The sequence below is a fragment of the Sesamum indicum genome, linkage group LG1, assembly GCF_000512975.1.
Source record: "Sesamum indicum cultivar Zhongzhi No. 13 linkage group LG1, S_indicum_v1.0, whole genome shotgun sequence".
NCBI lineage: Eukaryota > Viridiplantae > Streptophyta > Magnoliopsida > Lamiales > Pedaliaceae > Sesamum > Sesamum indicum.
The window spans coordinates 14,462,924-14,478,765 of NC_026145.1; the positions used below are offsets into that span (position 1 = coordinate 14,462,924).

At 36.0% G+C, this 15,842-nt stretch overlaps 3 protein-coding genes and 1 long non-coding RNA gene across 4 annotated transcripts in view; 1 reads left to right on the top strand and 3 right to left on the bottom strand.

The window, feature by feature from the left end:
- LOC105167578 (metacaspase-1) lies at window positions 1,592-6,093 on the bottom strand. The gene is made up of 5 exons (XM_011087353.2): window positions 5,588-6,093; window positions 4,000-4,330; window positions 3,087-3,207; window positions 2,775-2,999; window positions 1,592-2,196 (listed from the first exon to the last, which is right to left on the bottom strand). The coding sequence occupies exons 1-5, from the start codon at window positions 5,976-5,978 to the stop codon at window positions 2,137-2,139; spliced, it is 1,128 nt and encodes a 375-aa protein (XP_011085655.1). The 5' UTR covers window positions 5,979-6,093; the 3' UTR covers window positions 1,592-2,136.
- On the bottom strand, window positions 4,650-5,581 carry LOC110013262. Its single transcript, XR_002288433.1, has 2 exons — window positions 5,378-5,581; window positions 4,650-5,002 (listed from the first exon to the last, which is right to left on the bottom strand). It is a non-coding gene; the product is annotated as an uncharacterized LOC110013262 (long non-coding RNA).
- On the top strand, window positions 7,752-9,433 carry LOC105167587 (60S ribosomal protein L37a). Its single transcript, XM_011087363.2, has 5 exons — window positions 7,752-7,886; window positions 8,482-8,521; window positions 8,855-8,943; window positions 9,038-9,120; window positions 9,206-9,433. Exons 1-5 carry the CDS (start codon window positions 7,884-7,886, stop codon window positions 9,267-9,269), a joined length of 279 nt encoding a protein of 92 aa, XP_011085665.1. The 5' UTR covers window positions 7,752-7,883; the 3' UTR covers window positions 9,270-9,433.
- LOC105167598 overlaps window positions 10,633-15,842 on the bottom strand; it is a gene marked incomplete in the record, with an annotated part of 5,658 nt that continues 448 nt past the window's right edge. The window contains 3 exon segments of the mRNA XM_011087371.2: window positions 10,633-11,234; window positions 12,470-12,731; window positions 14,819-15,842. Of these exon segments, the coding sequence (XP_011085673.1) occupies window positions 11,055-11,234; window positions 12,470-12,731; window positions 14,819-15,842 (1,466 nt within the window).

Below are 15,842 nucleotides of genomic sequence, written 5' to 3' on the forward strand. Positions count from 1 at the left end.
GTATAGTAGTCCCGTTAGTGTAATTAGGTGCATCAATATAATAGTTTCATTACATTAGTATTGCTATATTAATATAAGTGCTAGAAGTAGAACGCAATGTCGACTTGTAAAATTAGTAAACGTCAATATATAAATGAAATTGTTAAAATTTCATGCAATAGACATATTTTTTTCATTAAAAATGTGAACAAGCTGTTGTTTGCTATATATGTGAACATATGTTTTGTGTCTTAAAACAACAGCCTAAAGTTTTTTTTTTTTTTTTTTCCTGTGTGATGTAATTGACTTGTGGACCAGAGAAATATAGTAGATCACTCACTAATTGTCCACAGATATGAAATCAATAGTTATAATAAATCATATAATGTATTACATAAGGGGAAGGAGTTTCATAAACTAGGCCAATTTCTCTTTTGATTTCATTAGTTATGAAATTAACACTTTTAATTGTGCAACTTAATAAAAAATAGTAATTTTGATCTTCATCCACTTTTCCATTACAATTTAATGGTGTAGGTCATATTCCAACACTTGGTAGTTAAGTATTTTTGACTGGATGGAAAATTGACCCGTTATTCCTACAACAGCATATGAATACTCTATTTGGCCTACTTGATTCACTTGTAAAAAAAAACATGATTATTTGTATTACTTCTATAGTTCTACTTGGCTTCAAGTTACAAAAATATAAAAAGGGTGGATTCAATTTTTGGAGAAAAGAGAAAATTCTTCGTTTTTGTTTTTGTCCTAATTTCCTTTAAAATCCAATTAAATGTAGTTATATTTCTCTCAAAAAAGTGGTCTCAAACTGAAAAACGCATCAATTTTCCCTCAAGCCTAGATGAAAAAATAAATGAGAATCAAAAGTGCTATTTTTTGTACGTTATTGGATTAAAAATACTAATTATATACCAAATAGAATTAAAAGTGAAATAAGTCTATTTATAGAACCAAAAATACTATTTTCTCTATTACATAATTACACCCGTAAACCCAGTATTTGTGAAAGTACTAATTATTTATTAAGTTTAAACGATTGTATTTTTTTATGATTTTCTTTTTCTCTTTTGGGTGCATGGGGATACGAGGGAGGGGGACTACAACAACCTAAGATTGCTTTGCAAGTTAAATAATATCTTGGGCAATAATTGAGAAAAACACATAACTTGAATTTAGTACAAATACCTTTATAATAAAGTATACAAAATTAGATGCCGTTTTCTTCGATCCTAAGGAAACAAGAGGTTGTAACAATGTCTAGGTTTCCCTAATGCAAGTGTAGTATATTTTGAGTTAGCGACGTTCTCATATAGTGCATATCCCGTGCAATAGTCATAAAATTATTCACAAAATACAAGTATTCAGCATTTATCATGCATGAATTACTTATCAATTATTCATATATTCAGAGTAAATGTCAACCAAAAAAGTATCTCATTAAAAAAATTAATAAAATATTCAACTACATTACATGCAAGTCAGATCTAAGTTATTCTTTATGTCTAACGCAAATACACAATTCGAGTTGGTATCTATCATTGGGCAAATCAAGAAGTTATATTTGTGAGATATTGACTTGAATTCCCAACAAAATACAGTAATATCGTGCCACTTCTTGTACATTCACTGTGCAATCTCATAACTAGCTTTTGAAGGAAGCATCCTTCCTTGTGAATTTTAAATGTATAGTACAATTTAATCAAATCGGCGCAAATACTAGTTACATCAACAAAGTAAGGTCAAAAAGCGAACCAATCTTCCTCCTACTGATTTTGCTCTCATCAATTGAAACTCATTTAAGTTCAACTGATTTTGCAACAAATCCAATTCAAGCACAACTCTGAACTCAAATCAAGGTTAAACAAATATTTTGCACTACTTGACTCGATGTGTTTACAGTTTGCTATGCATTAGCATAACATGTTGATTGTGGCAAATGAATTAGTCATGACGTTGAGAATAAACATAGCAAAAGAGAGAATATTTCTATTTTGAAGATCCAAAAATGTGTTGTTCCTACAAACATATACTTCATTCTAAGAACTAATAATATAGCATTAGTTCTGAAAGACCCATCCCCAAACAATCCCACATATAAAAAATACAAAAGACAAGACATAAATCGTGAAATAAATATCATAGGAAAAATGGTTTGGCATATACGTCAAAAGTTTCACAAGCAGTCAGTTGCGGCTCCTGTAATGGAACAAGAAGTGGAAAGATTATTAGATGTGTTATTCATTCTAATTCAGTGCTTCATCAGAGGACTACATTTTACTGGGAGAACATAACATATGCAATATCTAAATGATTACCCCGAAAACTGTATGTTTTCACCCTGAACGCGAAAAGAAAAAATAGATCCGACATTTCCAATATTTCTAAATTTGGCCGTCAGATGAATTCAAATCATAGTACATGCAGGAATATGCCTTGCCAGCCCAGTGGAAAAGTTTAAGCTAAGTATTGATTAATGTGGTAACTCTTGAAAATATTAGGATCTCCATTAGTTAGTGGTTATGACCAGAAAGTTAAGATTGAGCAAATGCAAATAACATAACTCCTACATAATGGGAGTTTTATAGATAAAATCTTGGAGTTTTAACATGAACTGATGGTAGTTAATATGCAGTTGCACATGCTTCCAAGATATGATCATAAGAAAACCAGGGCCCTAAGGTGTTCGAAACTCTAATATATACAGACTGAAAGAAATGCAATACATATCATTCTATGGATGCAAACTATTACTGAATGAAGATAAAAAAAAGTACCTGTGTAAGGCGGCCACCACCATTACCTCCTGTAATAAGCATATTCATAAGAGATGTTGCTACCGCCGGCATACCACCTCCAAAGTTAGGACCTGAACTTCCAACACTTCGAATTGTATTACGCATTGAATTTAGGATGCTCCCATATGTGGTCCCCTGTCCTTGGTCAATGGCTTGAATGAAACAGAAAGTCATGGCACCAGTTGAAGTGATTTTTGAAAGAGCCTATCCAAAAAGAAATTACGAGCTTCATTTATGTTTATATAATAATCAATGAAATATCAATATTCCTATCAGCTATCCAGAACTCACAGATGTATCGGCTGATGTTTGATTGTCATCACAGCCACTGAAGGAAATTACTTCACCACCACTAGCTCCTTTCCAGTTACCTGATTGAGGGCGATGGTCCTCCCATACATACTGTCCACTCCTATTTCCAGAATGTTCAAAATGACGAGACTATAGTGAATAAATTAGTATAACTAAGTTGTTATTGTGGATATGCAGTACGAACTCAAGACCACGAATTTAAGTTCTATGAAGGAAACATGCATCTCAATTGATCTTTATCACGAACAGCCACCTTGGGAATGGAGAAAAATGCCAAACAAACTCCCATACCAAGACCCAAAAGCCAGATCATACCGGCAAATTAAGCAACCAGCTAATGCATGAAAGACAACAGCCTAAATGCACACCTGTTTCCCTAGCGCACCCTCATCCACAAAACACCAAGTCATTCTAGTTCAAGGAAAGGCTATTTGAGAATTATATTTTCAATCTGTCCAGCAGTTCACTTGCTTGATGCCTAAGTTATACAAGTAATCGCATACATAACATCTTGAGAAACAATGTCCAGTTAATATAGACTCTCAAGCTAATTATGAGGATAAATATGCGATGCCTGTTTGAAAACCTTGCAAGAGGCTTGTATCTGTCAAACAAGTGAATGATGTATATCCTTAAAATGAAACCTGATTAAACCAGTTATAAATATTGGAGGAGTATGTGCGGATGTGGGTGTGTCACCTTTTTTTAGCATCTTCAAGCTAACATCCACATTTATCTTCCTTGTTACAATAAGACAATACATTGTTGAAATTTTAATGGTGATACCATCCGTGTCTCTAGAAACAATCGTCACCCAACTTTCAAGAAGATATGACGGAGGTATTAGAGCATGTTAATTTTCAAAAGCAATTAAATAGAGGAATTAGGCTACCTGTTCATCCTGCAAAGAAATGGCAAATCAAGGGCTGTTCCGCTATGACAGGCATCTATTATGGCATGAAGCTTGACACCCGGAGGTATAGGTCTGACAATAGTAGCATTAATTTCATCATCTACAATCATACCCTGTGTTTCGAAGTCAACTGGACACAGTGTTTCATTATGTCCATCAACTTCCTCTCCATGGTAGTCCCTTTGTTGCGACCCATGACCAGAATAATGAAACACCAAGGAATCTCCTGGTTGACATCCTTGTACAAGCCAATGCATTGCCATCCGAATATTATATAGAGTTGGAATTCTATATGGATCAGTCTCTTCTTCTACATTTTAATTCACCATAAGAAAGTTAACTCTAGCAGAGAGACCGCAATATTAAAGATTAACTCCTAACAAATGGAAAAAAAGATAGTCCAGATTATTCTCCAAAAATTAACTCAAACAGAGAGTTGTTACCCAGAGAGCATGCTATTACTTGAGCATCAGTACAAACATCGGTAGGAATGTTTTTTCTAGACTTATTTGAAGAAAAGAGGTTGTAGCTCAAATAGCACACTACTTGAGCACCATTACAAACATTGGTATGATTAAATAAAGTTCCATTATCTTATCTTTTGCATTTCTCATTTTTTGCTAGGAGAAGAGAAATGAAATTCAAACCATCAAGTGAAAGGATCAGAGTTGTCAGTTTGCGATGTTTAAATAAGGTACATTACAAAGTTCAACATACCTGAATAGACCTAGAAACTAAAAGGTTTTCATCGAGATCCCGAGATCTAACTCTTTACAAAATTGCATATTCTAAGCTTCTCAACCCTTGGATGGTTAGTTTCAGCTATGTACAGAGTAAATGCGCATCACATTGAGTTGTCTTTAAAGACAAATCCTTTTCTTTTCTCTTTCAAACTTGAAAGTAGTTTGGGATCCTTGAATGCATTGTCGCCCAGTAGCGAATGACTCTAGAGTCTTATATACCATTTTTGGAGGATGGGAACCTGTTTAAAATAACTTACTGTTACAAACCACCAGTTTAGGAAATTGAGGCATAACTCATTTAGAAGGTGTAACAAGATGAGTGAATATAAAATTTGGATAAAACTAATGTTTTGGTTGAAGTTCAAGTATAAAGATCTTATTTTTCCAATAATTCTTTTTCTTTTAGCAGGCAAGAAGTATTATATGCCCGCCTAAACAAATAAATGACAAAATGAGCAGTATCATTGACTAACAACCTACTGTAGAATTAAATCACTCCTACATATCCTGTAATTTCATCTTATGGATCAATACTAATATTAAATCATAATAGTTTTTACAGATGAAGGGCTTTTGCACCTAAAGTAACTGAGTTTTTCTACAAAAGCTTTTACCTTTATTGCACAACCCACAAAGGGTGGTCAAAATAGAGAACTTCATTCCAGACCTTTTCCGTCGAAGTTTATTCTTTATGCCAATTGTAAAAAAGAATTCGCGAAAGAACGACGAAATAGCCCCAAAAGTACCGGACAAAAGAACAAAATCAAATTGATTAAATAAAAAAGGAAGGCAGAGTGAGTTTTAATCCTTTCTGATCGTTTTACCGGTTAGCATGACGATAGAAGATTCCGGAAAGTGAAACCTATTCGTCAGAAGATACTTCATGCACTTAGCGTCGTTAATGCATCCCTTCAACTCATGCCTAGAAAACTTGTACGATATGCCGATGATCACAGCTTTCTTACGACCATGAGGGTTGGGCGGAGGGCCAGGCGGGGCATGGGAATAAGGAGACGGCGGAGCAAACAACCCATGATGCTGGGTTTGGGAATAAGGAGACGGGGGATTAATCGGGCCAGGAGGCGGAGCCATGTGGCGCGGCTCGGCAACATGTATTGGAGTTATGGCCTGACAAATAGCGCATCGTATGGAGGAGGCCCCCGGCGGCAGCTGCAGCGCGGTGCCGCAATTGGAACAGTTAACTAACATGTACATAGCGGCGTGATCGGGGAATTTGAGGGGCGGCGGAGTGTAGGGGGACTGATCGGAGAGTTTGGCAGTGGCGGTAGAGAGAGAGGAGGAGGAGAGGATGTAACTTGAGAGGGAATCTAATTAATAATAATTGAATTTATTGAAAATGCAATAATTAATTGTACTGACGATTTTACCCTTGATGGTTGAACGGATGTTCATGTAAACAGAACACGGGCGAGAGCGAGGGTTATGCTGAATCAAACCTTCACTCTTTACTTCTTTTAGCCTACCCTTTTATTATTATTGTTGTTGTTTTCCAACAAATGGAGGCAAATACAAATTAGGAAAAATATTTAAATAAAATTCCATCAAATATTAAAAATAATACTTACTCACCGTAAAATTCAAAAGATCCGATTAAAGATTCTGATGAAATTATTTATAAATAAATACGTCAGCATTCCAATATTTAAATTAATATTGTTAATTATAAATAAATAAAAATAAATTGAAAGACTAGCAAGCCCGTAAATATACAAGTAGAATTTATACGAAAAGTACTAAGAGTTACCTCCTTTATATATGAGACTATCTTTTTTGTAGGACATTAATAAAAATAAATTTAAAAGTTTGGTAGACGTGGTCTATGTGTACCATAAGTCATGATAAGTTTTCTATTATGGAAAATCATTCATCCAACTATATGCCATGTAGGCCATCTTTCGTACGAATACGAATTGTTGTGCTCACATGATGTGTGTCGTTCATATTAAAATGTCCGTTGAATAAATGTTATATAAATTGCTGAAGGTAAATTAGGTCAATCCTAAACTATTAGCAAACCACACTCAAGTTGAACATTCGATCTCAACAATTGGGATAGCAACTATTTGGTGTCTCTCCATTTTTTGGTCTGCTTATTTATATTTAATTTATTTTTTTATTCATCCTATATTCCACTTCCTCCATTATCTTTTGATACTTACTTTTTTTTTAATGCATTTTTTGACACTATTTTATTGTAAATGTAATATTAACTTATCATTTTCTATATATTTTGTTAAACAATAAATATTTTTAAAATATTATGTTTCAGATAGTATTGTAACATTTGCACGTACATAGTGTGTGCCACAAATACTAGTATATAATATAGATTAGGAAGACTCTTTTACCTATTTTTAAAGCACAAAAAGACTTTTAAATTTAAAATACAGAGGGTAAAATACAATTTGCCAATTTATTTTACTCGAGACATTAATGAGGTGAATCACACGTATAAAGTTCATCCCATTTTATGATTTAACATCACATTATCGCCCATCCACACTAATTTTTCAAATTTATAAAAAATATCCCTTGTGTATTTTTTCCAACGACTCATACTTAAATTCTTTTTTCCATCTATATATCTATACTAATATATAATTTTTTTTACTTATAAAAAATTATTTTTAACACCACGATACTAATTTTTTATTGTTGTTGATAATATATTTAAGTTAATTTTATTTATTTATATATCTATTGGAATGTGATATGTTAGTGTATATATTTTATAATTATTTATTATATTTTTAAATTATAAAAAGATATATAATATATGCACGTAAGAACAGCGTGGCATAATAACTAGTTTACTAAATGAATATTCCTAGTTATCATTGCCAACAGCATACGTGGCCATATTGGCTGTTATTAATTTGGTTAGAAGTAAATGTTGATTTTCTAAATATTATGGTGGTTTATAGGAATAAGTTAAAAGTTTAGGGAGCTCAACGCAATTTTCCTACTTTTGTACCTATATATAAATAGAACCACTAACAAAGCGTCGGCCTCCTTCGCAGAGTCTAGGGTTTTCTGCTGCTGCTACTTCTACTGTCGCGCCGCCGCCGCCGCCGCCCCCGCTCCCCGTACTCATTTCCAATGGTACTCTCTCTCTCACACACACTTGAAATTCAGGATGCATAGTCTGTCAGCAATGGTTCTCTTGTTCTCTGAATTTGTTGGGAAATTAGGAGTAAAGGGCTGTGATTTTTGCCCTTTTCTTTGCTTGAGATGAGGTTTCATATTATCTTATTGTTTAGTGGCACGGATGTTAATCAGAATATGTATTTTGATGAATGTGTTTATCGGCACTGTTGAGATTTTGCATTTATGTTTTTCAGGGAGCGATTCATAGAAATGTTTTAGATAAGTGGTATAGGAAGTTTATGAAAAAATTGTTTTCGCTTCTGCTGTAGCCTTAGTTATTCTCTCACAGATGTTAGAATGTAGATTAGTGTGGCTGAAGAATGCTTGATAAAGGCCATGATTTCCTCAAAGATTTGTCCACTTTTTGTTTGAAATGGATTTCCTCAACTTGAGCCAGTTGCCATGTTGTTTATAGAGAGTGGTTGTGTAATGTTAATTATTAGCTTATTCTTTATTGTGTTCGTTAGAATGGGTTATTGGTTATTTAGATTGATATTTTTTTGCTTCTCTACTGCTTGTAATTTTCACTGTGATTCTTTGCTATGCGCAGGCCAAGAGAACCAAGAAGGTTGGAATCGTTGGGAAATATGGTAGGTGAAATTTAGTAATTATTTATTTGCTCAATGTGTTTTGTTCTTTTACTTTTGCCCATAAATAATACTTATCTGGTTGGTTGTAGTGAGAGAGAATAGGAGAGAACTTATGAGATGACTATGTTTCAGGGATCAACTTTGTTAACTATTTTTCTTGTTCTTAATCAAGTAGATAAGAAATCTTTAGTTATTAGCACTGTATTATGGCTTGAGAAATGCCTTTTGTCTTTTTGATACATCTGTAATGGGTTATATGTGGCAATCAAGCCAGAAAATTTAATTTTCTGTACTTATAAAGGATGTGTTTGATACGATTTCATAACATTTCAGGCACCCGATATGGTGCTAGTTTGAGGAAGCAGATTAAGAAGATGGAAGTTAGTCAGCATAGCAAGTACTTCTGCGAGTTCTGTGGGAAGGTATGAATAAAGGGTCCAGAATGTAATGCCAAGATTGGTTTATACAGTGGCGCTGGTTGCTTGTGCATTTTCTAAATCCATGGTTTTGTCACAGTATGCAGTGAAAAGGAAGGCTGTCGGCATATGGGGATGCAAGGACTGTGGCAAAGTGAAAGCAGGCGGTGCTTACACTTTGAAGTAATAATCTTTCACAGTGACCCGGAGTATTATTGTGTTACTTTCATGTTTAACTGGCTAACAACTTACAATTTCTTTATTGCAGCACTGCGAGTGCCGTGACCGTGAGGAGCACCATCAGAAGGTTGAGGGAGCAGACGGAGAGTTAAATTTAGTGAAATTTGTCTTGAATTTTCATTTGAACTAAAGTAACTTAGACACGGGGACTTGTGAGATTGTTAGCTATTATATGTACTTTGTCTTCCATGTCTCTTTTTGACTAAAATTCTTCAAGATTTGCAGCGCTATTTGATATGTATGTTTTCTTCTAATTTTTGCATGCATGTTTTCTGGTGAAACTCATCTTAATTATTTGGATATAAAGTTAATGCATGATGGATCTCATAGGTTGTGGGATCGGTACTGTTGGTCGGAATCCTACCTCACGAGCTACTGTATATGGATATTAATAAAATTTTCTGATTGAGACTGAATAATTCCAAATTGTCTGAGCAACCTATTTGGAATCCCTAATGGTCTCTATAAAGGGGCTCCAGGTGTGGCAATGGGCCAGTTGAATTCTGATGCTATAATGCTTAAATGGATGTTGAGGTGAATCCTATTTCGACTCATAATGAAAATAATTTATGCTTCAAGTATATGTAAAAATAACAGATATTAATGATCATTTAAAGTTCTGAAAACTAAATAAGAACATGTGACTTGTAGATAACTAGTCCTTAATTTGTGGCACTATTGTCTTTTCTCACGCCTTGAAAGTTACAAAGAATTTAATTTTTTCTATATCTTTTAAAAATTATAGACTCAACTCAATATGACAAGTGAACACTTGATTCTTGGGTTGAGAGCGGGTCGTTCGACTTTGATAGGTGGAGGGAGATTGCAGATTCAATTTATCTTCCTCTCTTTCGCCCAAAATTGATATTTACCACTAATGATCTCATGTTTATACACGTGATTTTGTATATACAAATTGAATTACTGTTAACATGAATTGAATTAAAAAAGTTATACACAAACTAAATAAAAGCTGTAACATGAATCGAAATAAACAATTCAATCAGCATTTTTCCACAAATGGTTTGGGTCTATATCATTTACAGAGTTACTTTCACATAGTCTTTCCACGTGTTGGGATTTGTAGTGGTGAAATTCCAGCCTTTTGCAGGAACAAGAATTCCTGTTCCTATATACCAGGCTAGCCGTGGTATGCATTTTTACACAACAAAATCCCAACATTTACTGGTTTTATCAAAACTTTGTCCGCGCATGGGACAAGACACGGGCGCCATGCCTCAAACCTTGTACTCCAAAACCACAAGGTAAAGGCCTAACTACGACGGGCTGGTCACCGCACTTAGTGTAAGAGACAGCCGGCAAAGAGTTGAATCTCTGAGTCGGAACTCCCTTACTCGTCTACTTATATCAAGTTTTTACGTACAAGATCCACGTTTGCCTTTTGGACTGTAGATACAAATGTAAAACAAGACAAAGGGCAGATGCTCTGATCCATGCAGTGAAAAAGAGGTAGTAAACAGCTTGAGTTGAAATATTACATCTCTCTTGAGTTTCTCATTAGTCATTTCTTCACATACAGGGCTGGATCGGCTAGGGGTTTCCCTCGTGCCAGCGCTCAACCTTATACCTATTTTAAACTTTACATAACAAAAAAGAAAAAAAAGAAAAAGAAAAGGGAAAAAAGCTAGATGACCATAGGAGAGAAAATCTTTCTGATTTGTCTCCTCTGCTTCGCCGAGCTGGCTAAGAACTCCGAGCTGCTTGAAAATCAGCTTTCACTTAGAAACGACAATATGTTTGGGGAAGTAGAGTTGTAAAGTTGATGGTGTCACAAATATATCCTGGAAGTCCGCAAACATCTTCTTTCTGCTCAAAACTCATCGCGTGTATGAGGATTTGGTGATCAGTGGCAGGTCTTAAACAACAGGAATTGGGATCTCATCGCTGTTGCTTCTGTGGTGCATTTGCTTTTGCACGGCTTTCACTGCTGCTACTCTGGCAGCATTAGCAGCCCGGTTAGCAGCTGCTACAGCCCTGTTCACTCTCTCATCCACCTTGGTAACCTCATAGGCTTTCTCTGCTGCTCGTCTAGCTTCCTGATAATTGGATGGAAATGATTAGAATCCTACAAAGATGACACTAGAATTTTCTGTCTAAAAGCCCATTGCTACATATAACTTAATGTGTCATCCAGATAAAAAGAAGATATAGATTTATGACACTTTCAATCATAAATTTCCTGCAATTATGGCATGGCTGGAGTAGATTAACGTGTACTAAGCATGACTTGTGAAAAATCAACATTCTGTCTTGACTTCCAAGAAATGTCGTCTACAGCTGCTGGTGTACTAATGGCCTTTGATAACCCTTTTATTGGGACAAAGGATAGTTTTAACTTACTGAAACTGTGCTTTCTACATACATTCTCAGACAAAAAGAAATGAAGGGCCCAAGGTTTTACCACTTACACCAAAGGCTGATTGAGAGGACTATCTTTCAAACAGACAACAAACTAGTTTCCATATTCAGAAAGCTTGAAACAGAATTGTGATGCTTAAAGCAGCAGATGAAAAGATTGATAGCAAATTTGTCGTTAGAACACACATTTCTCTCATAACTTTAAGCACAGTTTTAATCATGAGAAAAGACAGGAATCATACACACATTTCCAGCACGAATGTATTTTTATTGTCGTATAGGTAACACGTTGAGGGTAAGCATCTTGCCACCGAAAGTTATATTTGAGTGAAAAATATGGTGTATGCCACTCAGTTGACCTCTAAAATTGGTGGAAAACCACTACTTTAGCAGGAAAATACTTGAACAAATTTGCCGATATTCAGCAACAACACAGCAGTGTGCCTACAACTCACTTGACTAGTTCTCTGAAATTATTTATGCCCCAGATAAGCTTATTCAAGAAATATCTGAGGGCAGTAATATATATGTGTATACATATGGCTTGAAAAGACGACGGGAAATAAACTGGAAGTAATATATTACACATACACAGCAGGTAGGTACATTTATATTTGTATTCTATCCCTCATTCACGCACACACAAACACAACTATAGATAGTATATGCCTATATGTCTAAAAGTATCATCCGTGGCACTCAATTCCAGTTTATTCCCAAGTCATTATAGAGGCCATGTATACATTACTTTTCTCTGATATTTCTAGAATAAGTTTATCTGGGACATACATGATTCCAGAGAATTTGTCAAGGAAATTACTCTATGGGCACACTGCTCCGTTTATCATCCCATAGGAGAGGGGCAACAAAAGGGACTAGTCAAGTGCCAAAACCAATAAGTGCAAAAGTTTACCTGAACAACATTAAGCACTTTAGAGTGGTTAACAGCAACTGGAGAAACAGGATAGGTGTTGCTCTGTGTGCTTGGAACATCAAGAACTCCGTTTTGCCAATGGCCAGACTGAGTTTCACCGTTCCTGAAAGTGTACATCCCGAGCCCCTGTCTTCTACCCTCATGCCATGCACCCTCGTAGCGGTGGCCATTTGCGAAGCAATAGACTCCAAATCCATGCATCTTATCAGCAAAATATTCTCCAGCATACCTATCCCCATTCCTGTGGGCAACAATAGCGAAGCAAACAACATAATTTCAGATATTTAAGGCCACCGCACCATAATGGAGGTTGTGAAATCATAAAAAATCCATCTAATCACTCATTTTCAGCAACTTAAGAGGGGGCTATTTTGTTATAGGATGCAGATATAAAAGATTTTCATAATCAGATACCACTGCATACAACAAATGATAAATTATACACAAGGGAGAACCAAATCTTTTTTACTTATACCCTTCATAAACATTTAGGCTTCGTCGAATAACCAGAAAATGCTAAGCAGCAAACTGCTTATCAAAAAACCAAAGAACATTAGGTAAATAATGTGGCTTCGCATGTTATGTCTCAAAAAAAGACGAGAAAAAATGGGAAATTTGGAAAATGATGATCTTGTTTTTGCAATTATTTTTGAATAAGCCAGAAGGTGTTCCCACAGAAACTTCTGTGCAATCAAATGCAAGGAAGTGTAAGGTACAAATGATAGAAAATTTAGACTAATACCCTTTACACTCTTGGTGCTTTAAGAAATGGGGGCTGGAAAACCATAAAAAAGAGTAGGCAGAAGAAGATCACAAGACAACCACGAATTTTCTCCACTAACTCAGTGCAGTAGCACTTATGAGAATATTCCCCAAATCCATGAGACAACCACAATTAGAAGTCCATGTAGTATTTCCTTTCCATTATTACCAGAAAATGTAAAAAATGTAAATCAGTAAATCACTACTCAGCAGAGTCATCATACTAAAATGCAACCAATCTTACCCCTTAACAAAGATTTCCATGAGGTTAAAGCATCACTTAAGAGAGAATTACTTGTTTTCTAAGTCCAAGCATTTAATGAAAATGCCAAAAAAATCTTCTACATTTATCATGTAAATACACAGGTTTTGCATGGTTCCTCATTCTTTCCTATTTACTCCAATGGCATATATCACCATAGATCCCCGATATGTTCTATATTACATAATTACTTATTTTTGGAACACTTATAATCCATCTGGTCGTTCGATATTCCAAGAGTCCTAAATGTCATCAAATGCTACTTCCAACAAACTATGCATAAAAGCTACTTGTATCAATTGGGATGTCTCTATATGTTCCAAGTGTCATATCACAACCCCATCCAAATTAATCCAAGATATTTGCCAGAACTGATGACAATAGGGCCATATGTGCATGCTCACATCATCATAAATGACTTCAAATACATCTCGGAATTTAAAGCAAAAGGGAAGGCCATGAAGTATAGGATTTCAGGGTAGTTGGCTGTTTCAACAATCAAAAGACAACAAAGCAAAGAAAGAATGGCTGAATCCTTGAATCTGCAACATGGATAAAATGGGAAAAAGCAACTACTTTTGAGTATTGAGTTAATCTTACTTTAATACATCGATAAAGTACAAAGTCATATGTTGTAACTCAAATTAGAAAATCACCAAGATCTGATTCTTCACTATTTATTCTCCTTGAACATTATTATCTGATTGCAATTCACTCCTTGTTACCAAAATGTTTCAGAAAATGATACACCATTTAATCTCAAGCAGTATTACTAAAGCCATTAAAATTCAACAGAATAGGCAGAACAAGTGACATGAGTAACAGAAAGACATTAATGTTCATGCATTCCTCCACGCAAGGCAGCAAAACACCAAAAGAGTCCTTTGGTATGCAAATCAATGATCATATTTCTAAAAGCTCTTCAAACGTATTCCAAAACGATAAAAATCTAACAATGCACACATCATTTAAGTCCTGTGCATCATCTTATCCTTATGACCACTTCATACCACTCAGAACACATACATAAAGGTGCATGAATACAATGAGACTTACGCCTGCCAATACATCAACAATTAAATCAAACATAGAATTCCAAACAAACACTAGTTTAATGAAGTCAAAAGAAACACAGAAAATCTTGACTTCATCTACAAGAATACTTTAGAACTTGCAGATGGAACAATTATTCATCTGTGCCTGCAATTCAGGTAGACCCAAGCTAAAATGATAAAAAAAAAGGAACTAAATGCTTTGTGTATCAAAAAGAGACACAATACAAGGAAAGGCATCATAATTGCTACCTGAAATGGTAGTGTCCAAGACCATGTTTAACTCCCCATTTAAATTCTCCCACATACTTACTTCCATCCTCGCATGTATGTATCCCACATCCATGGCTCTGCCCACTAGACCATTCTCCAGCATACACATCCCCTGTATAAAACCTGTACACCCCAAAACCATGCCTAAGACCCTGCCGGTACTGCCCTCTATATCTGCTGCCCCTTGCCCACGTCTCAACCCCATAACCATCATACTTGCCATCAACCCAATCCCCCTCATACCTCCCACTCATGTAATAGTAATACACCCCACTCCCACTACATTTCCCTTTGTGAAACTCACCCTCATACACATCCCCATTGCTATACGCCTGCACATAACATCCTGAAATAGCCTTTTTATCAGCCTTCTGGCGGGACCCAATTGACCAAAAAACCGGCAAGTGCGGCCGGCTCACTTGATCCTTTGCACATATCTTAATCGGCAAAGACCTGGCAAGGAACAATCTTATTGTGGGGAGACGTGGAATGGCCAAATTCAAGGAGAAGAGAAGGGCGGCCGAGAAGGCAAAAGCAGAGAGGAAATCAAGAATGAAGGAGCTAGAAGGATGAGAGACCAAAAAGTAAAAGAAGGGGAGGCTGAGTAGAAGAATAAGGCGAAGGTGGAGGCGCAGACGGCGACGCAGGTGGCGGAGGTGGTGGTGGAAATGGGTCAAGAATTTCTGAGACCTATTGTAAAAAAGACCGAATTTTGTAGGTGGGTTCTGCGCAGAAACACCATACCTGTGAAGGGCGTTGGATAGAGTTGGAGTCTTGGTGAGGGAACTGGAGAATTGCTGCTGAAGATGCGGTCTCTTGAAAGGGGTGGGCTTGAGGGTAAAAGGGTCATTCTGGTCTTGCTGCTGTTGATTCTCAGCGTTGATAAGGATTTGAAGGGTGGGATTATTCACAGAAGATGAAGAACGAGGCGGCTGGAGCGGAGTCGGATGGAAATTCTGGGAAAGGTGGGGGTGTTTCTGGGTAAGGGAAGAGGGCGGCAGGG